Genomic DNA, 24,556 nt, shown 5'->3' on the forward strand with positions numbered 1-24,556 from the left:
TTTTTTGTTTTGTTTATTTTTTGTTTTTGTTTGTTGTGTGTTATTTGAAAATGCTAATAAATATTTAATAAAAAAAAAACAAAGCTGCCCTTTGTTTCCCTGGGTGCTGCTCCTCAGCCCATTGCTTGCTTTGCTCCACTTCCTCCGGCCATCCTGTGCCTTGGCCAGTCTCTGCATCTCTCTCTGACTTGTTGCACAGGCTGTCTTCTCACTCTGAGGACAGCAGGCTTCCTTCCAGTTGCCTCACTGTCATTGTCCTTTTCCTCATTCCTTCTCCTTCACTTAACATTCCTCATACCCCCATTGGCTTGACCTCAGCTGCCTTGCCAATTATTTAATTTATTTACTTATTTATAGCCCACCTTTTCCTCCAAGGAGCTCAAGGTGGTATACATGGTTCTTCTCTCCCCTTTTCATTTAATCCCCACAACAACTTGGAGGGAGGTTAGGCCGAGAGGCAGGGACTGGCCCAAGGTCACAAGCAGTGAGCTTTTTGAACCCTGATCTCCCGGGTCCTAGTCCAATACTCTAACCTGCACTGCAATAGCCCTCCCTCCCTCCCAAGATGTCTTTCCAGCTGTCAGCTGGCGCAGCAACACTATTTGTGCCCTTGATTTGACTCAGAGCCAAATGGACCACTTTTTATGTCATGTCACCGAAGTTGACTTGAAAACATTAGTTGTTCCATGAAATGCTCACATTCCATATTTTTATTACGCCAATCTGTGCTGCAAGACTAGAAGATAGAGGGTTGGGGGCCCTCAGGAAACCCCCACTTGGGCATGTTCACCTGGATGAGTTGCTCTCCAATTTGTGTGCTGTTTCAAAGTGCTACATAAACATTTCATTGTATAAATCAGTGCCATGACTGCTTAACATTGTAGGACGTAGAAGTAAGAGATGGCAGAACCCTTTGCAAATTGAAAAGGGGTATAGCAATGAGGCATTTAATTGCTAACCCCTTTATAATTGTTAATAATCTTCCTATTCTTAATTTGCCTTTATCAGGGCTTCCCCCCATCAGAACTCAGCCACTGCCATTATAAGAGAACAAGGGTGATGTTCATGCTGAGCTACAGCACCTCTTTTTCTAGAAAAATAGCACTGCCCCTTATAACCCCATCTTCTTCTGCTTTCTGCCCCCCAGATCTGGAAGACTCTCTATTTGCATTTCTTTACGTTAAAGTAGGAAGACTGTCAGCTGACCAGGTGTGTTGTTTACCTGCGATCCAGGTCTGACCCGTTAGGAGATGCATCAGAACGCAAAGCTGCAGCTGGAAGACCTCTTTCCTGCAGAGAAACAGAGATGGCTATGAAAGTGTTTCAAGGCAGAGGGAGGAGGAAAGCATGAAATGAATAAGAGAGAAGAAGAGCTGCAGAAGGAAAAGCCCAGCTGGTTTCCAACCAAGTTCTCATCACCCATTCCCAAGGTGCCTCCATCCATCACTGACCACTTTCTTGGAAGGAACTGTTTAGTGAAAAAGGATTTTGGATTTAATGAAATTTGCATGCCCTGCCCTCAACCAATTTTAGTAGAACTACATTCTTCCAATAGTCTTTTAAAAGAAGTGGCTTGAAGCCACCCCAAAATGCAAAAGCCTCACCCCACCCCACCCCTCTGGCCCCGGGAGTGCTTTAGGGCGGGGAGTGTGGGCTCAGTGAGAACATGACACACCATGAGATTTCTGGGAGCTCATGACCTCTGGGCCCCTGTTGGCACCCCCACTTCCAGAAATTAACATGGGGCACAAGCAATCCATCTGTGCAAGCCCAACTGAAGGGAGTGTCACCCCTGCTGCTCTGCCCCAGCTCCCACCCCTCTCAGCGGGACTCCTGGCAGCTGGTGAACTGTTGGGCAGACTTTGCCCTCAAAGCACCACACTGGCTTGACTCCCACTCTGCTGCCACCGGTAACAGCATCCAAACTCTGCTGCCTCTCACCTTGCTCATGGTAGGGCGGCCTCTGATGACTCCACTGAACTGGAGCCTTCTTGCAGGAAAAAAGTGAAGTGTGTATATCAGACATAGGCATAGTACGGAAGACAGGCATTTACGAGTCCTGAAGAACCCAGAACACTCTTCACCTTGGCTCTTCTGAATGCTCTTCAGCTCATCTCAGAGAGGCAGCATGTCGGTTTTTGCATTGGGTTTATCAACTTGCCCTTTCCAAAAAGGTTCACAGGGCAGCTGGTGGGTGATTACTGGCCACAGTTCAGGATCCTTCCCCAAATCCTTTCAAGTGCATAAGGGCCTAACACTATGCATTCCACCCAAGAGCAGGAAAGGCTGTTCCATGCAGAGTGCAGAGGGGTGATTAACCCTTTCTCCACCATCCACTGCATCTCCCACTCCCATGCTTTCCCTCCCACTGGGTTTCAAACGCCTCTTTGCCTCCCCAAGAGAAACACAGCTCCGCCCAGCTGATGGATTTACTGCTGAGGAACTGGACAATGGTTTTCTGAGAAGTGTTTTAGTGCAGAACTTCATTTCCTGCAACTAGAAACAAAGGACTCGGCCATCAGTATTACCCAGGATATGCTGCAAAATGCACCTATGAAGTCCTCCTGAGATAAGGCCACAAAACTCATTTGCATTACAGCCCACACAGGAGTTTAGTGTGCGATTGGTGCTGCTCATCCATGCAAGCAGCCTACAGGTTCCACATTACATTGCTGGCATCACAATGTCACAGCCTGTATTCTGAACATCCCTGGGATCACTGTGAGCCAGCTAATATCTCCAAACTGCAAGCTCTAAATGGCAACCTGGAGTATCACTGGGTGTGCCTGGGGCCTTAAAGTGGTGCCTCTGCAGAGCCCTACTGCAGCATCATGTGAGCTGGGTATGTTTAGCCTGGAGAAGAGGAGACTGAGAGATGAAAGGACAGCCATCTTCAAATAACAAAAGGAAGATGGAACAAACTTGTTTTCTGCTGCTCCATAGTGCAAACCTCAAACCAAAGGATTCAAGTGACAAAAAAGGAGATTCTGACTAAACATTAGGAAAGACTTTGTGATGGCAAGAGCTGTTTGACAGTGGAATTTATCTGAAGAACTGTAGGCAGAGAATATCCTAAAAGCACCCAAATGCTCTGTCTGCCTCCTTATCCCCACCCTGCAAACCTGTACACATTACTTCAAGCTGCAACGTGAAGTCAAGTTATGTCTCATTCTCTCCATGGGTTAGTGTGATTAGTAACCAACAAAAGATAAAGCCCCACTGAAATGAAGGGGAAATATGCAAGAAGACACGCCCCCTCCTCTTCTTGGCCAGTTCCAGTTCAGTTCAGTGGCTCTTGTGTCCAAAGGTTTTAAAGTTGCTGAGTTAGCTGTTAATTAAATATCTGACAGCGCGTGAGCATGTTACTTACTGGAAATGCAATGCATACTGTTTTGGGGTTCGGATGGGACAGGGTCCAGTGGGATGGTTATGACAGAGGGAGTGGGAAGCTTGGGCTGGGAGAAAAGGGGAAGAGAGACAGTGAACAACTCCAGTGGTGCTGACAGGGCAGACACAACACTCAACCCAAAGGAAAACACATACAATCTGAGTATTTGGAATACATCGCATCCTCAGATTCATAGGAGAAGCTGGGCAGAAAATCAGCCAAGTTACCGTGACTTTTCCAAAGCACTTCTCATAATAAATTAAAACTCTTTCACAGGGACTGTAGTAATGTTGTTTCAGTTTGAAAATTTTGGCCACTCAAAAACAAAGTAAAAAACCCCTCAATTTAAAAATAAGAACAAACTTGATAAGAAATTCATTGATGGGGCACTGAATTGTCATAATGTGTATTAAATTGTTGAATTGTTTGTATATTTAAATAACCAAACCATTATTTTGGAGAGAAAGGCATTTTCATGAATGCAATGGGCTGGCAAATTATTCTTCCTTTTACAAAAAATTAAATCGTATACACTGAAACATACTAGATGTACATCAGGTCTTTGAACTTCCATTGCTTTGGTTTCTGGTTCTTAAGAACATCAGAAGAGCCTGCTGGATCAGGCCAAACTGGGCCCATCTAGTCCAGCATCCTGTTCTCACAGCAGACAGCCACATACCTGTGGGAAACCTGGAAACAGACCTGAGCACAAGAGCAACTCTCCCCGAATGTGGTTTCCTGCAACTGGTATTCAGAAGCATGGCTGCCGCCAGTTGTGGAGGCAGAGCAGAGCCATCCTGGCAAGTAACCATTGATAGCCCTTTCCTCCTCCAGGAATTTGTCTAATCTTCTTTTAAAGCCATCCAAGTCGGTGGCCATCCCTGCCTCCTGTAGGAGCAAGTTCCATGATTTAGCTCTGCACTGAGTGAAGAAGCACTTTCTTATGTGGAAACACTATATATGTGGCAATGGATCTCAAATGGTCCAAAGAAGTAGGCACTCCATAATGCTTCTTTTCAGAGAAGAACTGCTCCTTGCATTGACTCTAATGAGTGCCAATGCAGACCATTTAATGCAGGGGTCAGCAACCTTTTTAGCCGTGGGCCAGTCCACTGTCCCTCAGACCTTGTGGAGGCCGGACTATATTTTGGAAAAAAATATGAACCAATTCCTATGCCCCACAAATAACCCAGAGATGCATTTTAAAGAAAAGCACACATTCTACTCATGTAAAAACACGCTGATTCCTGGACTGTCTGTGGGCAGGATTTAGAAGGCAATTGGGCCGGATCCGACCCCTGGGCCTTAGTTTGCCTACCCATGATTTAATGGGTCTGGCTGGCAAGAAAGAAACACATGCCCCACCACACTGCCCCCAAGCGTCACGGACACACCTCGTCACTGCTATCATCCTCCCCTTTGTTGCCTTTCTTCTTTTTCTTCTTCTTGTCATCCTCCTTCTTCTTATCCTTTTCAGGGATGATGTTATCAATCCATGCGAGGTCATGTTGGGAAAAGACAAGGTCTAGCATCTTCCGGACTAAAATCAAGGCTAAAATCTAAAAGGAGAGAGAGAAAGAGAAAGAGAGAGAAAGGAAAACAAAAGCCCACCAAGACAAGGCTCAAATAATCCAGCATGAAGACTATGAGTTGTTTAGAATCCAAGTACCCAAAGTACAATCAATGAGATCAAATTTCAGTGGGTTACAGGTTGATTCCTTGCAGGGGCTGATTCTGTGGCAGACCTGGGTTGGTGTAGCAGCAGCAGCAAGAGGAGAACTCCTGGCCATGATACTGGCAGGCCAAATTCTTAGGAGGGGATGCAGTTTGGAGTGGGAGGTCATTCATGTTTCTTACTCCTTGCCCAAAATTTCACATGTGGAAGGCACAGAAAGGCTGCTTTTGGGCCTGGCACTTTCCAACTCTTAGGTGGAACCATTTTTCTTTTGCACTCTGACTCAGACAAAGAGATGGTCTACAGATTAACTGCTTCCCATGCCACAGAAGCAGAGATATAGTTCTCTCTCTGGACAGAAGTTGGCATTCACTGCTTAATTTCATCCAACAACCTGGAGCCCTGGTTTGGTCTACAACTGGCACCGGTGCTGGCTGGGGCTGCTGGGAGTTGTAGTCCAAGACATCTGAAGGGCACCAGGCTGGGGAAAGTTGCTTTCTTTTTTATGCAATATTTTTTATTGGTTTTATAAATGAACACAAACAGTAAAAAAACACCAAATCTATATAAAGAGATTCTCCGAATCTCAAGACTTCACCCCATCCCCTCCATGGGGTCTCATTTTAGACATCTACAACTGCATATTCAGCCTTACTCCAATTTTTATATCAAACCATATTGTCCATAATATTTTTACGCTACAAGTGAGTCAAAATCCTGGGAAAGTTGCTTTCTTTAGTAACAAAAGAGCTCTGAATAAGACACATTTTGGGCAACAGATCATTGGCTTTGTGGGTGGATGTGCACATCTCAGAACCTTCTCCCAGTGGGCCCTAGAACAGGAGACAACAGTGAACATAGCTGCCTACCATCACAGGGAAGATTATGGCTGCCACAGTGGATTTCAGGATCCAGAGGACAGCCAGACAGACAATCTGAACCATGGTGAACAGGTGGATTCGCCGCAGAGGGACATGCCTGAGGTAGACGTAGTCAGGCTGGTGTTTGGCTGGCATCAGGAAGAGCTTGCAGCGATCCCAAAACTGTTGGGGGAAACAGAAGGATTAGTTCTGGGGAGTGGCCAGTGATGAGGAGTGGCAAAGATGTTGAAGCAATCATTGAAGGTTTTATTAAATGCCAACAATGTACAGTGGAACCTCGGGTTACGTATCGTCCTCCTTCGGGTAATGAGCTCTGCTAACCCAGAAGTAGATGCCCCTAGTTGCAAACTTTGCCATGGGATGTGAGCAGAAGTCGTGTGCCAGCGGTGTGGCAGCAGTGGGAGGTCCCATTGGCAAAAGCGTGCCTCATGTTAAGAACGGTTTCGGCTTAAGAACGGACCTCCGGAATGAATTAAGTTCATAATCGGAGGTACCACTGTACAAGGATCTGCTTTAGCACAGAATTTAATAAAGTCCATTTTCTGTGGGCTGCTGTCAGGGTTGGCTCAGATGCAGGTCAGCACTCAAATGCAGAAATGAGCAGGAAGTTTAATTCTTTATTCAAGGAAACAATAAAGAACGCAGGGAACCCTCAAGGCAGGACCAGCCTCCATAGCACAGTTGCCAGGACTGACGGTTCCTGCTGCCCGCTTTCCCCTAAAACCACTCTTCTTCCAGAGGCCACCAACACAGACGTAAGCGTGGTGGGAGGGAACTTTGCCTGCTTGGCCTTTTCAGGAATAGGCAGAAGCTGTGCACTGTGATGCTAATCATCTCCATGGCCGGCAACTGCCTCCTTCCTCCCCGCCTCCTTTCCGACATTGTAATATACCACCATATCACAAAGTTTAGCTGGCTGTATATTACTATGCTGGAAAGCAGATATCACCCAGCCCTAATGCATAGCTCTTCATGTTCTTGGAGGTAACGGGGCAAGACAGGCAAGCTCCTGGGAAGCTTCCCGTGCAGAGTCTGAACCACTGTCTGGCCTTGACTCTTCCCTCTCGCTCATGCCTGTTGCTTCTTCAGCAGCCCACCATCCCTCCCCTCCTTTGTCTTCTGACTGTCCTCAGTGTCCCACCACCATCCCCAGAACTTGTTCCTTTGTCCTCTGAGGCTTCCCTAGGGAATCGCCAGCTGGTGCCTCCCCTCACTCCTCACCAGCCAGACAGTCCCTGGCAGCCTGTTAGTGGGGCTGGCATCAATAGATGGAGCAACCAGGCACCTGCACCTCAGCAGCAGCCCCACGGACATGGATCCCCTGGGCTTGGTGCAGCAAGGAGATGGGGTCCCTGAAACAGGTGGGCCTGTGGATGGTGCCTTGCCCATGGGACCTCCAAAAATCCTGCAGAAATGAAGCCTACACTTTTCTGAGCAAACTATTCCATTGCTAAGTAGAATCCTGGCCACTTACGCAATAACCTGAGTGGGTAGATAAAGGTGGTGATTGCCAAAATCATTATGAAGTTGCCAGAACAATTCACGTTCCTACCTGGATGCCATTTAGCGAGGCCACTCCCATGTAGAGGAAAACTCCATACAGCACAGGCATTGGGATGTACTATGGAGAGAGAGAGAGAGAGAGAGAGAGAGAGAGAGAGAGAGAGAGAGAGAGGGCAGGTGAGGCCTCCTCTTTATCAGACATTTCCACAAATGCTTTTGCAAGGGCTCCTAAGGCATGTTCCCTTGATTAATCTGCCTTTAAAATGATGAATCACTGAAGGCTGCAACACTATGAATGCTCACTTGTGAGTAAGATCTTTTGAACACGGTAGGATTTATATCTGAGCAAATATATATAGGGCTGAACTGAAATTAATCTGATGTAGATGTTCAGATTGGACCAAAGCTTTGGATAAAAATAAGAAACGACATGCTAAGCCTATGCCTAAAATGATGACAAAAATCTCTGGAATGTGTTACCTTTAGAATAGGAGCCAGGAAGACAGATATCCCAGTCAGAACAAAGACAATGATTCCCGTGATTCTCTGCTCCCTGAAAAAGAACAGAAGCAGCGAAATGGAGGGTTCAACTGTTACCACATTCTCTGTTTGTGGTTCACCATAATCTACAGCACAGCCCCATGAATGTTGACTTGGACAGCATTCAATGGAGCTTACCTCCAGGTAAGTGTGCACAGGATACAGCCTAAAATTATTGCGATGCTCTACTGGAAGTCATTAGTGTGCATGGATCAGTTCCTCCCATGCCTGGCATAAGTACTGTTAAGAGTGTCTGTTGGTGTATGGCTGAGAAATGATCTACAAATTTAGTAAGAAACAAACAAACAAACAAACAAACAAACAAAGACTGTACTGTTGACTCAAATGGCAGAACTGCATAGGATTCTGATTACATTATGCTGATGGCAGGCCAGTTTTAGTGGCTGCTGGCAAAACAGGACCACTGAACTAAGATCTAAGCAAGGTGAACAGGAGGCAGCCAGAAACACAGTCTGGTGAACTGCAAGATGTGTAACAGGCCTGCTATAATAATATGTCCCCCAAAACCCACATGGTCAAGGAGGAACTTGTGTAGAGCACTGTTACATTGCGCTTCTATTCGCAACTGCCCTTTACAGGTGAGTTCAAGGAACCCTCACCTCACTCCCAGGAACTGAGGCTGCTCTCCTGGTGCACTGGTCTCTGTCTCCATCTTTAAGCTGTCAATGTGTGCGATGGAAATGACTGTGGCTGCTACATACCATGGTAGCCCCATGAATGAACAGACCGCCATAAGGATGCCCACCCAAAAGAGGTCCAGATGATAGCCTGCAGCTTTCTGAAACAAAAGGACACACTGTTTACATAGAAGGAAATGGATTCTACCCCTTTAGCCAAGTAAGCTCTCAATATAACCAACACATTAAAACTAGGATTTGTGGAGGATGCTGGGACCCTAAGGCTAAGCATTTGTAACAACTTATCTGTTTGAAAAACTAGAGAAATTGAAGATTAAGGCACAGCCAGAAGTATGGTCAGGCATAAGAACGGGCCGGTGGAAAAAAGAGCTGTGATAACGCCTGTCTGCTTCAAAGGGGCAGAGCATCTGTTCTGAATACAGAAGGTTTAATCTCCAGCTTCTCCAGGTAAAGCTGAGAACAATATACAGGACACACAAAAGGGAACGCCAGACCCAACCTCTAAAGGGTCAGCTAAGCCACAAAATTGGGCTGGAGCAAAAGAAAATGTATGGATTGCTATTAAAATTGATATAAAACAGAATTCAAGTTTAATCTTCCTCAAAATTTAAAGATACATAAGCAATGAATGAAATTTCTAAAATGCAATAATTATAAGGTAAAACGTAAAGGTAAAGGACCCTTGGATGGTTAAGTCCAGTCAAAGGCAACTACAGTGGTATCTCAGTTTACATACGCTTCAGGTTACAGACTCTGCTAACCCAGAAATAGTACCTCGGGTTAAGAACTTTGCTTCAGGATGAGAACGGAAATCGTGCTCTGGCGGTACGGCAGCAGCAGGAGGCCCCATGAACTAAAGTGGTGCTTCAGGTTAAGAATAGTTTCAGGTTAAGAACGGACCTCCGAAATGAATTAAGTACTTAACCCGAGGTACCACTGTATGGGGTTGCAGCGCTCATCTCACTTTCAGGCCAAGGAAGCTGGCGTTTGTCCACAGACAGCTTTCCGGGTCATGTGGCCTGCAGGACTAAACCACTTCTGGCGCAACCGAACACCGTGACAGAAGCCAGAGTGCACGGAAATGCCGTTTACCTTCCCACCACAGCAATACCTATTTATCTACTTGCACTGGCGTGCTTTCAAACTGCTTGGTTGGCAGAAGCTGGGACAGAACAATGGGAGCTCACTCTGTCACAGGGATTTTAACCACCGACCTTCTGATAGGCAAGTCCCAGAGGCTCAGTAGTTTAGACCACAGTGCCACCCGTGTCCCTAATAATTATAAACACAGCAATGATAAAATGAATGCTGCAGGCCACAGGCACTTCAACCCACAAGGGGTCTTCCTCAGCAGCCAATAAATAAAGAAATTACAGAGGTGTTACCAGAAGTAAACATTTGACTGATCTAAACAGATATGGTGAGCTGACCAATTGTTCCACCAAAGAATTCTGCATGCATGGGAAGACTGGAGATGAATGGTTTGATAGAGAACAGGAATTTTTCTACTGCCCAATCGTGTATATTTCGAGGGTATTCTCCAGGGTTCTGAATATCAACTGTCACCCACCCACACGTATTCATCCTGGGTTGTATTTTAGAAATTTCATTCATTTTTTAAATGTATGTTTATATTTTCAGATTAACTTTCAGATTAAAGTTGAATTCTATGTTATATAAATCTTAGCAGCATTCCATACACATCCTTTTGCTCACACCCAGTTTTCTGTCAGGGGTGGGAAAGATTCCTGTGTGAAACCTGGGGAGCGTGGAGTCTTTATGCAAGCTTGCGGATAAATGCTCAAAGAGATTAATAGAAGGGGAAATGTTTCCCTGGGGCCGATGGGATGTCTGAGAGGGGCCTTAAGAGCCAAGGGGTGCTGGAGGTCTAAATGATTATCAAACTTTGAAAAATTGGCATCACTGGATCAATCCAGTGATGTAGTTGCATAGTTTTAATTGGATTTTGCATAACTTCACAATTAATTGTAAGGGAAGATTATTCATTGCATTTATATCTCACCTTTTCTCCAATGAGCTCAAGGTGGTACACATGGTTTTGTTAGGAGTGTCCTACTCACGTGTAGGACCCTGGCAGAGACACATGCTCAACTGGCATGTTCTCTCCCTCCTGGTCGATCGTTTGGGAGCTTCAAAAGCTTCTTCCAACCTGAACATCACAGCGACTGATGCCAAAAGGCATTAGCACACTTAGGGATCCGCAGAGTATTCACAGTTTGCGTAACAGAACCAATAGCACAGCATTTTGGCTAATCTACTTTATTTACATATAATGCACTTGGAGCATTCTGCTTTAGCTCCTTCCTCTTTCTCGTTAGACAGCAAAGAGAGAAAGAACAAAGGACAATAGTCCCACTTCACGGAATACAGTGATACCAAAACATCCTGTCTCTGTCACTTCCCACACTGTGGAATGAAAACATACACCGTCATGTGATAGACAACAATCCCATGACTGCAGACATGGGGAATGTATCTCCAACAGGTTTCCCCCCTGCCCATTTAGTCCCCCTGACAACCCTGTGAGGTAGGTTAGGCTGAGAGGCAGTCACTGGCCTCGAAGGTCATCCAGTGATTTATAGGACGGCCGAGCGGGAATTCAAACCCGGGTCCGGCACTCTTAACACCACACTGACAACTTCTACTTCTAGACTCCGCAAAGATTCCTGGGATAGTGAGACTCTTATTCTCATGGCCATAGGTTCAAGCCTCACATTGGGCAAAAGAATCCTGCATTACAGGGGGTTGGACAAGATGACCCTTTGGGTCCCTTCCAACTCTACAGTTCTTTGAATCTATGAATTTTATTATCTTTCTTAGTCGGTTGTGCAAACTGCTGTTCTGAATAATGCTTTTTATAGGGAAGGAGGGAGTGGAGATGAGTTTATGGAACCAAGGGGGCAGTGGCCCCCAAACATTTGAGAGCCACTGGTATAGACAACACTGAGCCAGATGGAGAAATGGTCTGACTTTGGATAAGGCAAAGTTCTATGTTCCTGGCCTTGTACACTGATCCTATCCCTTTCCTTTTCCAAATGAGTGGGCCTTTGAACTCAATGCCCACCAGGGCTCCATCATCAGTGGAGGTTTCACAGCAGACAGTTTTCTCTCTCTCAGTGGGTTCAGTACTGGTGAACACCCAAGTTGCAAGGCAAGGAAAGAAAAGCATACCCGGAGCTTGTGCTCCTTCCTGTTCACTATGACGGCTGTAATTTGCTGGTCCATGAAGATCAGGATGGTGACCAAGAGAGCGGGGAGCGCGCTGGCCAAGTAGATCCACCAGGGATTCTTGCCAAATGGGAACACAAACCATCCACGGTCTAAGCGAGTGGGCTGTAAATGCAGTTCAAGGGTAGAAGGTTACCTATTACATTATGAGTATGGCACACAAGACTGGCGCCAGGAGCCCTACACTCCTTGTATGCTGCCTCACAGCACAGGTCTGCCTTGTGTGGGAGGGTGATTTCTCTCTCACTTCGGATTTCAGCATCAAAAGTGCTCAAATGGAAAGCAGAAATGTAGCTGGACAGGGGAAGCCCAAGAGCACATGATATGGTGTTGGGATGGAGGGGCTGTTAGATGGCCCATGCAGGCCTATACAGTATCTTAAGACATATTGAAACAAACAATAAGAAAGGTTGAAATGAATTGATTATTTCAGTGCAAATTTATCATGGGTAAGGTGGAGGCATCGGGGCTTTGGGCATGGGCAAGAAAATACTTCATTTGCACAAATTAAGTGAACCAAAAACACAGCTGTCCCTGGAAATTCTTCTTTTTCTGAATTCAGCAGTGCAGTTCTCCAACCAAATAACATGCACAGAAATATACATATTAGGGGAAAGTGTGGACAGAAAGGCAGGTAGCTGAGAAAACAGAATAAAGGTATGTATTATGCTAGGGGAATGTGTATACTGGGCAAGATTGCATTAAAATGGGTGTATGAAATGAAATAGGAATGCAGACAATTTTTAATAAGGACTTCTTCGAAAATGGACATTGATGTGGAAATGTGAAGAACTAAATTTAACGTTAGAAAAACGGAACCGCAAAGAAACAAAATTGACTAATTCATCCAGTTCTAATTGGGCAAGTTGGTGTTTTGATCCGATCTACCTCTATGATGGTCTCATTCATTGATTTTACCTTAAAATCTGTAGGCACTTGTAGTTTTGGAGTATTCAGTCCAAAAAGACAATCAAGACCAACAAACATTAGTATGGACATGAAGATAGAGAAATCACTAATAAGCTTTCGGAGCTAGAAAAGGAGCACAGGGAGAGGAGACATACCAGAAAGAAAGCAGAAAGTGGCCGTGTTAGAACGTTCAATAAGAGAGAAAGAAAAGATTTCAGTTAAGAAATTGTTTTAAAACAAACAAAAAAATTCTAATTCTACTTTGAAGGGAGAGAGAACCATCATTTATGGACATTAGTTACAATACATTTTCCAGCATACTGGGGTCCAGATCATTCTGCCCTCCCCAATCCCTTTCAAGCACAACCTGCTTTGCAGGCTCAGAGTTCAGCTTCCTCTGAGACACTGAAAATCCTACATGAAACTCTCAGTCCTTGATGTTTCAAATCTGACAGCCCTGCCCTCTTGCCTTCTGTCCTGCATGTGCACTATCAGCATAGTTGTGGCGCCCACTGGTGTCCCTCTTGGCTTGGTGCCATGTGCTGCCCTAAACCTGCCTCTGGCTTGAGGTTACCCCATTCCTGAGATATACCAGTTCACTTTGACGGTTGGTTGTTGTTCAAGTAACTGGGCCAGCCAACCACAAAGCAGTAACGAAACCTTGAAGCTACACAGAGAAGTTTTTGGAAGCAAGCAAGCAAAGGGGTGGAGCAGAGGGGCATTAGGAGATAAGAGCACATCAAAACCCACAAGGGAATCCGAACCTTAATTATACTGGGCACATGCAATTTGGGAGTATCCAGTCCCAGACAGGCATCTATTCCACAGAAGAACAGGATGGAGAAGACAATGGAAAAATCAGCAATCAGGGCCCTGACCTAAAAAAAGAGGAGACAGGGTTTGGAAGGAAAAGGCAAACAAAGTGGAGTGATGACACAGAGGGACCCTTGGCATCATTTTTGCTGCCGCGCAGGTAAGCAGGAAAGGGAGCCATCTGCAGGTGTGCAGCTTCTGAGAGCTAGATGAGCAGACACACAGAGGTTTCAAGCTCAGGCTGGTTAAAGCAACTGGTTCACACCTCATTTTATTTAAGTTTCACACCCGTTTGGCTCAGAAGAAATCATCGCCTTTTTTCTGTATAAATGTGCCTTCTCTTAGAGTTGGAAGTGCTTTTTCTTACTAAATTTGTGCAACTGTTTTAAACTGTTTGTAGCCCTGCTTAGGGTGAAGGGCAGGCAAATAGATAAAAATACAATTGTACCCACCTTGATCTAGTTGGGGGGAGTGTTGGATAGAACTGATTAACATGTAGCCTATAGATCTTTGGGGGACCTGAACTGCTTTCCTCCTAATGAGACTCTTAATCTCTGGATCATGGGTTTGAGCCCCATGTTGGGCAAAAGGATTCCTGCACTGGACCCTTGGGATCCCTTCCAACTCTACACTTCTATGATCAATTGCCCCCCTCCCAGACGTCTGTGCCCCCTTGCAGAGCTCACTGCTGGATTCAGGCTTGGAGGCATGTCACTTTCCAGATAGTACTTCCAGCAGATCAACTTGCATTTTGTGATTGAAAAGTTTTGCTTTTGGAGTACAGAGCTGTCTTCTCCAACTTGTTGCCCTCCAGATGTTTTGGATTACTATTCCCATCAGCTTCCAGCCATCTTATCAGTGCTAGCTGGGGCTGATGGAAGTTGTAGTCTAATACACTGGAGGGCACCAGGTTGGGGAAGGCTAGTTGAGAGGATCTGTGGTTTTACTTACCTTTGTAGGAAAGTAGCGACTGAACTTGAATTTTTTCAGAGTCAAAGTCATGGAATAAGTCCCAAAGAAGAGAATGAAAGACATGAGGGCCAGGTCAGGGACGAATTTGCAGGACTTCCCCACCAGACTTCCTCCATATTTCAGACATTCCTTTTTGCTCAGCTGGGTCCAGTCCAGAGCTGTTACATTAATAGGATTGTACTTGAAAGATGGAAGAAAACAAAACACAGTATTTTTAGGATGCTAAACAATAATTTGTTTTCATTGTCAAGTAAAATGCTGTTGGTCTTAAAAGGCATAAATCTCTTGAATTCAGAAGATTAATAATGTTCCTAATCACTGTCCTGTCTGAAAAGCATCAGGGGGAAGTGTAGAGTATATACTAGAAAATGAAATAGTAGTAGTAGCAGCAGAATTGACTGGTAATACAGTTTTTCAAGGTTGCACAAAATTCTTTTGAAACTTTTGTTTTGCTTTGTAGAGTGTTTTAATTCTTATTTATTTTATTTTACATTTCTTACTGGATTATTTTAACTTCATAATAAAGTCTTGAAAATTGAAGAAAAGTTATTTTGAAGATTATCACAATTAACATTCACACCCTCTTCAACAAGTTTGACCTATCTAAAAATATTTTGGATTGCTCTGATTTATATGAGCAATCATACTCCACTCCTTTGCCATTTTCAATCAATGTAACAACACAACCAAATCCCATGGAAAAAAGCAGCTGCAGGGTTCGAAGGAAGATAAAGAGTGAAGAATCCACTCAAGCAATGCAAAATACCCACTGGGTGGCAGCAGTCATCGTTGTTCAACTGGGTACCTAGAAATGTTGGTTGATTCACAGCACAGTTCTATGATTTAAACATCTTCTCAGGTGTGCTCAAGGGAGTTTGCTCCTGTGCTTGCCTCTGGCTACCTGCTGTGTTTGTAGTTGGTGGGAAATTTTAATTATGCCATCCTAGCTGGGGCTGATGAGCATTGTAGTCTAAAACATCTGGGGGGCAGGGACTTAATCAAATCTTTTTTCCTCAGCCTAATCTACATGCTTCGTAGATTCACCTTGATATAAAAAAGGTAAAGGTAAAGGACCCCTGACAGTTAATTCTAGTCGCAGATGACTCTGGGGTTGCAGCACTCATCTCGCTTAACTGGCCGAGGGAGCTGGTGTTTGTCTGCAGACAGTTTTTCCGGGTCATGTGGCCAGCATGACTAAGCCGCTTCTGGCGCAATGGAACGCCAAAACCAGAGCAGTGCACAGAAACACCATTTACCTTACCCTTCCCTATTTATCTACTTGCACTTTGATTTGCTTTCAAAATGCTAGATTGGCAGGACCTGGGGCTGAGCAACGGGAGCTCACCCCGTCGCAGGGATTTGAACTGATCAGCAAGCCCAAGAGGCTCAGTGGTTTAGACCACAGCGCCACTCGCATCCCTCAACCTGATACACGGTGCAATTAATCTAATATAGAATATGCATGTTTGTTTTGCTGTGACAGGGCTGTTCCCAATGTCTTGCTTGTCCTTTGAAAACACTGGTCAGAAAGTGAAAAAGAAATGGCTGAATTCTCCCTTCTTTTATTTGTTTACTTCTTAATAGATTTCTTTACTGCCCTTCACCAAAAATGGCTGCAGGGGCCATAAATAAGATTTTAAAAAAAGACAACAAGCAAAACATTAACATGGTTCTCATAAATTACATTAAAATGTACCGTATTTTTTGCTCTCTAAGACTCACTTTTCCCCTCCTAAAAAGTAAGGTGAAATGTGTGTGCGTCTTATGGAGCGAATGCAGGCTGCGCAGCTATCCCAGAAGCCAGAACAGCAAGAGGGATTGCTGCTTTCACTGCGCAGCGATCCCTCTTGCTGTTCTGGCTTCTGAGATTCAGAATATTTTTTTCTTGTTTTCCTCCTCCAAAAAATAGGTGCGTCTTGTGGTCTGGTGCATCTTATAGAGCAAAAAATATGGTAATTAGCAGCATCATTCAAATGACGAACCATCAGCCTCTGAAAGCCTGACCAAAAAAGGTATGTCTTCACTTGGCATTCAGAAGAATTATAGAATCATAGAATCGTAGAGTTGGAAGGGGCCTGAAGGGTCATCTAGTCCAACCCCCTGCAATGCAAGAATCTCAGCTAAAGCATCCATGGCAGAATATAAGCGTGGGGTAAAGATGCACCCCAGCAGGGAGGCCATTCAATGGGCACAGAGCCACCATGGAAAAGACTCTTCTGCCCTGTCCCGCACTAGAGCACCTCCTTTGACACAGAGACCACCGGGGAGCCTGCTCCTCTGATCTTAGTGCAAGACTTGGGCCCAAGCCTGTTCAGGCCATTGAATGTCAACAGAAACACACTGAACTTGGCCTGGTTGTTGCTGAGATGTCAGAAAAGTAAGTGTTATAAATGCAAGCAAAGAGTTCTATCTTCATGGGAGTAGCCCCGATTCCACTGGCTTTATCTAATTTTGCCCACTGTATGGAGTTAGGTAAAACATGTAAACAAATATGCAAGCACCAGTTATTATATATGGGAGGGGAGGCAGAGTAGAAAATAAATCCCAGCTACTTACCACAGAAATGTTAGTGTTGTTTGGGGCCAGTGGAACTGAAGCATTGAACAATGTTGTATTCACTGCAGAAAAGGAGTTAGTTAAGATTTTAAAAATATATATTTTAAAGAAAAGGTCTCACTCCAGATAGGAAATCTTGCTTAACAAGTCATTGTTATCTCCACTGGCTTAAACTGTTTCGAATAATCACTATTTTATAGGCAAAGCAGAAGCACAATCCGTATTCAGTTACAAATTCTAGGGTGGGATCCAGAATCTCCAGTCAGTTGCATGATGAGGCATGAAGCTTGAAACATTGACAAAACTCTGACCAAATTTGGGGATGCAATTACAGATTCTTGTTGGTGGGTTAACAAGGAAATGCCTTTCTGCCTGAATGAGGTTTGGCAAGTTGGAGAACAAATGCCCTGGTTCTAACTCCAGCAGAAACTTCTCCCTGATTAACATAATGCGTAGCCTTCCAATTTGGCTTCAGGGGTGACTTCAAAAAGCCAAATTAGATGCCTCCCAGATACCCAAGGTGTCTTTTGGTGCATATTGAAACAGTTGACCTTATATAATAGCTACAGGGTATCAAGGCTGCTCAAGAGACTGCATGGCTGAGAGGCAATGGTCCAATTCAGATCAACCCAGAGGATAGGATCTACAACTGCACAGAAAACTCTCCATCTTGGAAGAGGCAGTGACTGATCCTTATTTGATCCCATATTTGTTTCCAGACATCCTGGCTGCCAAGCAAGGCTGTCTACAAAAATGCAACTATCTCAAAAATAAAGAGCTATTTACAACAGAGAGCCAGTGTAATGTGATGGTGATATTGCTGAGCCTTCATCTACCTGGTGCCATGCTAGCTGCAGCTGGTGGGAATTATAGCCTAAAACATCTGGAGGGCACCAGACTGTTTAGTTCAAATCCCAACTCAACCAAGATGCTCACTGGATAACCTTGGGCCAGTCTTGATTTCCCAGTAAGCTGCTAAGTCTAGGTGTGGGGTGCCGTGCATGTTAGCAAACTATTTGAAGCCCAGCCCATTAGAACATACACAATCACATTTTGAGAAGTTGCAGTTCAAAACAGACAAGATACTCACCTGTTATGAGAAGGGAGAAAGTGGCAGGAAGAACTGACCAGATGACTTGCTCATAATCAAGACTTATAACTTATTTTTTTTAATTTAAAAAAATACCACATAAATATGACTTTTGTACTTTGCTAGGTTGCGTTCTTTGGTACAAACCTTTTATATTCTGCAATTATTGTCCCAAGACAAGAGATGGAGTAGAAATTTGTTTTGGTTTACATTCTGACGCAAACTCACCTAACTCACACTTCCCAAACTAGCTTGCGAACTGAAACAGTTCACAATGCAAATTTTGGAATGCAGCTTGCAAAAAAAAGGGCATAAAAAGCTTATGTTAACAGAAGGTGCATGTACACATTAGTGAAAGGAACCTTAAAAGAAAAAGAAAAAGAAAAAGAAAAAAATTGGGCAAAATTGTGAACAAAAATGTCTATGTTTAGGAGAAAAGTGCATGAAAATGCATATAATTTTCCTCTGTAGTTTTTTTATTGTAAAATGATGAAGAAATAGGAACTGAACTTAAGACTGGAAGCAGGAGAAACTGAATTTAACAGATCCCTCAATCCCCACTGAAGGCCACCACTGTGGCAAATACAAATAGAAAACATTCCCCCCCTCCAATATTTGTGGTCAGTGGGTAGCATCTTCTTCAGGAAGCGCTCTTCATCTGCCATCCTGGATTCTCACTGCAAGAAAGGGGATTCTCTGGATCCTTTCCCACCCACCTTTTCCAGAAGAAAACAGAGAAAAAGCAGGCCACCTTTCAGGGAAAATATGAAGAGAAATTCCAAATAAGCAGCACTGAAACCAAAACAATCCTTATAATACTACTCCAGAATTTCATACCAGGGGATCTCAAAAGATGTGCTTTTGCCAATAGTAGTGAAGTCCAGAACAAGTCAGCATTACCGTTACAGATTTACAGATGTGGTCTATCTGCTTCAGCTTGGTCAGGTAAATACCTGAGGTCAGTCACGGGTGGCTTGAAGGAGCTGCGTGGCCAATAAAGGCAGCAGGTTGACTCACCGATGTCTCCTTCATTGGACTCTCTCACCCCCACTGAGCTTATAGAGATCAGGCCTCAAGCCGCCAGGATCTCTTCTTGGAAAGCCTCCTTGCTTTGGGGACCGCAAATATTTAATTCATCTCTGCTTAGGATTCCAGAATGATAATAGTGGGGGAAAGGAAAACATGTGGCTGAAAATAACTCTTATCAGCCTGAACAAGCCCCAACATGAGCCATTTTGTGCAGAAATGTGTGTTTGGTTTTGATCACTGGGTCACTAAGCCAAGCTGTGGTACTGCATTATCTCAGCGATAATGAATCTTCCCAGTGGAGGACAACATTAAAGGAGTTAATGAAGGAGAAGTGATTGCTGGGTTAGAATCAGAGTTTTTGGTACTATTGGGTCATAACACTCCACTGCTGAAGAAAAGCAAAATAACACCAAGCAGAGAACAGAGAAAATCACTGTTATTCATTCCAGATTCCTTTATGGGGTTACAACAAAGTTTCTCTCCACAACTGTCAGTTTTTTCCAGGACCAGACATATTTTGTGATTTCCAGTAGCTTAAAAAGTGATTGTTTCATTACCCAACTTAAAAGAATTCTGTAGCATTGGCTGTATTATTCTTATTCTTATTTAAATGGTTTGGATGAGAAGGCTCATGAAATGCTTTATGTAAGCTGTGTATATTCAGAAGTAGTGATGAAAGTAATAATTAAAAACAAAAAAAGGAACGAGTATCAAATATTAAATAATTTTAATATTTATAAAATGATACTCACTTGAGATTGAAAGCAGCCAAATAGATGTGTGCAGCAGAGACAAATATGGTACAAATCAGTTACAGTAATAAAAAATCATAACTAATGAAAAGAGAAAACAAAAAAAAAAGCACCAGAGGGCGATTATAACAAGCACTCTCAGTATAAAGAGGAGAGAGATGTTTAATTCTGATACCATTTATGTAAAAACATAAAATAACAAAATTAAGCTGATCTGTGGAAGGACCATCAACAACATGCAAAATGCAGTGGTGCCTCGCAAGACGAAATTAATTCGTTCCGCGAGTCTTTTCGTCTTGCGATGTTTTTCGTCTTGCGGAGCACGGTCAGTCGCAACTGCACCTCTTCAAGCGGTTTTAAGAAAAAGGAAACAAACTTGCAAGACGTTTTCGTCTTGCGAAGCAACTCAAAAAACGAAAAACTCTTTCGTCTTGCGAGTTTTTCGTCTTCCGAGGCATTTGTCTTGCGAGGTACCACTGTGCTAAAAAGAGAATGTACCAAATTATCCTACGGTGCAGACAAGACAATGTCAGGGACCAAAAAGCTGGTCTCAACATGGTTCAGCATCCATTTCTGGTTTGCCCACAAGCTAACACAGAACTGAATCCCATCCATGGTTTCTGAATGACTGGAAATGGATCTGGGCTTCCCACAGCTACCCTGTTGTTGCTGTTGTTGTTGTTATGTTTACGGATAACATTACTACCCAGTTATCTGCAAACATCACCCCGTTGTTGTTGTTGTTGTTGTTGTTGTTGTTGTTGTGTTTGCAGATAACATTATTACCCAGTTATCTGCAAATGTCATCCTGTGTTCAATTCTGGGCACTACAATTTAAGAAGGACGTTGACAAGCTCGAAGGTGTGCAGAGGAGGGCAACAAAGATGATCAAGGGTCTGGAAACTAAGCCTTACGAGGACCTTTTGAAGGAGCTGGGTGTGTTTAGCCTGGAAAAGAGGAGACTGAGAGGAGATACGATGGCCATCTTCAAATATCTTAAGGGCTGTCACATGGAGGAGGGAGCATGCTTGTTTTCTCCTGCTCCGGAGGGGAGGACTCAAACCAATGGCTTCAAGTTGCAAGAAAGGAGATTCCGACTAAACATTCAGAAAAACTTTCTGACAGTAAGAGCCGTTCAGCAGTGGAACAAACTCCCACGAGATGTGGTGGACTCTCCTTCCTTGGAGGTTTTTAAGTAGTGGTTGGACAGCCATCTGTCATGGATGCTTTGGTGTGATTCCTACTTTGCAGGGGGTTGGAGTAATTGGCCCTTCCAACTGCATGATTCTATTTGGCACCTGGTAATGCAGTCTGCATCAGGTTGCTTTGGCTCAGAAAAAAGCTTAGCTCTGCTCTGGTGCACACACGAACCTCTCGTGGATGTGGACTGCCCAACTCACCTCAATGGAAAAAGCAACAGTGCGCACACAGAAGAACACCCATTAAGACCTGCTTTCCCCCAATGGAAGTGTTTGGGGAAGTCCCTGGGCTCAGGTCAGAGCAGTCTCTGCACATATCAGAAGCCCCTCTCCTAAGGAAACACTGAACTTACTGGAGACCTTGGCAGTAAAATGGGAATTTTACCTTCACCTTCGCGCCTTCAGTCAGGCATGGAAAGGAGACTGGCCAGTGTAGCTTTGGGTTCGTTTGTGGGAGAAGCAGGTCCAAATCTTAGTCAAGAAGCTGACTAGGGAACCTCAGACAAGCTCTCAGTTGGTTGCAGTAAGGGGAAATTGCAATAAGAATGAATAATAAAGTGCTTTGTGCACTGTTAATGCAACCTTCCCCAACCCGGTGCCCTCCAGATGCTTTGAACTGCATTAGCCTCAGCATCCAATGGCTGTGCTGGTTGGAGCTAAGGAGCACAGGAGTCAACTCCTAGGGGCTGAGGTCCCTTTGCTGCCATAAAATATTTGAGTCCCCCCTCCCCAGTTGATGGACATTGCCATTCAAATGGTATGTGTGCACCACTTTATGTGATTGATTATGCAGGATGGGGCTTCCCTGCCCCCCCCCATATTTTATTCATGCTGACATTCCTGCTAAGGAGAGTTGTAATCCATATCATCTGGAGGCCACCAGGGTAAGGAAGGCTGGCTTAGTGATACACAGAGGAAGTAGTTGAGGTTGCTTCTGTGTATGGGGCTTAGGATCAGTAATACCTCTAGTGGCCAGAATGAACCTTGAGCATAAGGCTCTCTCCTTAGATGCTCAGGAGATGTTGACTGCCAGGAGCAGCTTTGATTCACCAGCCACAGGTCCTGCTCAGAGTAATGGATCTAAGCTCCTGTGCTGGTGACATCCAGACTGTATTGTTCTCTGTGTGGGGCTACCCTGAAAGGGTGACAGTTGGGAAACTTCGATTGCTGCAAAAAGCAGTCCCTAGAGTACTATTATGACAAAGACAGTCAAGCTCACAGTACACCTACCCTACAGCAGTTAACACTGGTTGACCACTTGTTCCTGGGTTCAATTTAAGGTGCAACCATTGAAAGCCCTAAGCACCCTGCGACCCAGTTACCTGGAGGTCCCCCTTTACCCTTAAGAATCCAAGTGAGTCGCTTTAAGATGATAATCTCAGCAGAGCAGAATTATGCTAAGTGCTAAGGAATAGGGTTCCTTCGAGAACATGCTCAGCCCAAGGATTTTTGATGAGTACCAGAACCAAGCTCACAAGTCCTTCTGTACAAAAAGCCATGCCTGGTTCTCCCCACAAGCAGTATTTTTCAGCAATCTAAAGTGGGAAAGCTTTTAAATAATTGCTATAGACAACTGACAGTCAGAAATCCCTTTCTCATCTATGGCAAATCACCAAGAGATCTGCCAGTAGCTCCCAGTCTTCCTGATTTAGAGAGCAATCATAGGTACGGTTACTCAGTCAGAATCAAGTCACACTGAATTCAACAGGCCTTCCTTCCTCCCTCCCAAATAAGTGCGTATAGGATTGCAGTTTTACTGAACCCTGGGGTAGTATCGATAGATTTGACAGCCACCCAAGAGCCACCACAAACAGTTCCAACAACAAAGTAAAGTTCGTATCTAAAGTTCAAAAAACTAACACAGATGGTGGGGTAGCTGTGTTGCCCATGACCTGTGATGCCTCAGTTAAGTGTCCATAATATTTGAACACATTCTATAGAGAATTTAGAACAGCAATGAACACTATCAGGCTAGGGAATGCGGAGGCCATGTGTCCTTCAGTGGGGGTGAAGGAAAGGAGATAAACCAGCAGCAGAAGAGTGACCCCAACAGAATAGGAGGAACTAACTGCAAATTCATTGCATGAAAATAATGTAGAGAGGAGAGTGTGACCTGACCCCCCAATGAATGTCTTTTCCTGCAGCTCAGGATGGAGACAAGTAACTGAGAAGTCCAAGTTGGAGCTAGAGCACATATGAGGATGCAGTAACTTCAATAGTTTTTTTTTTTTACTGCAGAATTTCCATGTATTTTGTTCCAAATACCACTTCTTCTGAGAGTTAACGTTTTCTGCTGATTTATTATTACGCAGAGAACTCTGTTGCCCTTCAATATAATGAAGGTAAGTTTTGCACTTTTTGAGCAAATATATACTTGAGAAATGGCACGTTTTGGTGCAGCTCAAATGGGCAGGTGCCCCCCAGGAGTGGGGATGAGGGAGAAACTCAATTCAGCTGAATCTATCAAATTTGCACTTTCCAAAACAATATGAGAACTGAAACATAGCTGTCCGTCAAAATTCACACTTACATGAATTTTGCAAGACAGTTCTCCAACCAAAAAATGTTTACAAAAATGCACATAATAGGCGGATATGTGTATAAAAAAGAATATATTAGTGAGAATTACAAAAGTGCATTTTATCATTTGCAAAAAATGTGTTTGTTAGTCAAATGTGCAGACAAAAGTGTGTTTATTAGGAGAAAAGTCACACTAAAATGCTGAAGAATTTCCATGCTGTTTTTTAAATCTGCATCCTGGGAATTCATGCTGATGGTCTGTTAACAAATTGACTGACTGACTGACTGACTGACTGACTGACTGACTAAATAAATAAATAAATAAATAAATAAATAAATAGCCTTCTACAATACAGCCACTGTCAGAGAAGAGTACATCATGGCTCTGGAAAAAAAGAATTTGGTTTCTTTTTCCCTGATGAGATATTAAAGTGTCTTATAAGTCCGCTCAGCCCTCTTGGTGTGGTGGCATTGCAGGACAGTGGAGGCTTCACTGGGGCCCCAACGAGGGAACTGGAACTGCGGTGCCCTTCCTGATAGGCGGTGGGGGCATAAGCCCCTGGCACCTATCAAGGACAGGGTCCTAGCCCCAGATGGCAGTCCCTGCAGGGGTCACCCTATTGGATGTAAATCTTAGGAACCCCCACCTGGATTGACCACGCATCACTTCCAGCGGGTGGGCCGGAGGTATTTAGACTGCCCCGTGCCCAAGCCAAACCTCTTTCATCTCTATTCAATAAAGTTGTGGCCTGTTTTGACCTAAAGCCAGTCTTATTGGTCTCTTATCTGCATGGATTGGGGTATGGGGAGCCTGGCGCCTG

General features: G+C 44.2%; 1 protein-coding gene across 4 annotated transcripts in view; it reads right to left on the reverse strand.

Annotated features, from left to right (window-relative positions):
• SLC4A5 (solute carrier family 4 member 5) overlaps positions 1-24,556 on the reverse strand; it is a 72,527-nt gene that overhangs the window by 3,757 nt on the left and 44,214 nt on the right. For 2 of the 4 annotated variants that reach the window (XM_053401466.1, XM_053401463.1), the window contains exons 14-24: positions 17,146-17,207; positions 14,569-14,769; positions 13,569-13,682; positions 11,839-12,000; positions 8,608-8,786; positions 7,928-8,000; positions 7,497-7,565; positions 5,933-6,106; positions 4,783-4,947; positions 3,371-3,455; positions 1,223-1,990 (exon numbers count right to left, since the gene is read on the reverse strand). In XM_053401466.1, coding sequence (XP_053257441.1) covers positions 1,947-1,990; positions 3,371-3,455; positions 4,783-4,947; positions 5,933-6,106; positions 7,497-7,565; positions 7,928-8,000; positions 8,608-8,786; positions 11,839-12,000; positions 13,569-13,682; positions 14,569-14,769; positions 17,146-17,207 — 1,328 coding nt within the window. In that variant the 3' untranslated portion in view covers positions 1,223-1,946. The remainder of the gene's footprint in view (positions 1-1,222; positions 1,991-3,370; positions 3,456-4,782; positions 4,948-5,932; positions 6,107-7,496; positions 7,566-7,927; positions 8,001-8,607; positions 8,787-11,838; positions 12,001-13,568; positions 13,683-14,568; positions 14,770-17,145; positions 17,208-24,556) is intronic. The other 2 variants (XM_053401464.1, XM_053401465.1) reach the window with 2 other exon arrangements.

Source organism: Podarcis raffonei, chromosome 8, assembly GCF_027172205.1.
Source record: "Podarcis raffonei isolate rPodRaf1 chromosome 8, rPodRaf1.pri, whole genome shotgun sequence".
Lineage (NCBI taxonomy): Eukaryota > Metazoa > Chordata > Lepidosauria > Squamata > Lacertidae > Podarcis > Podarcis raffonei.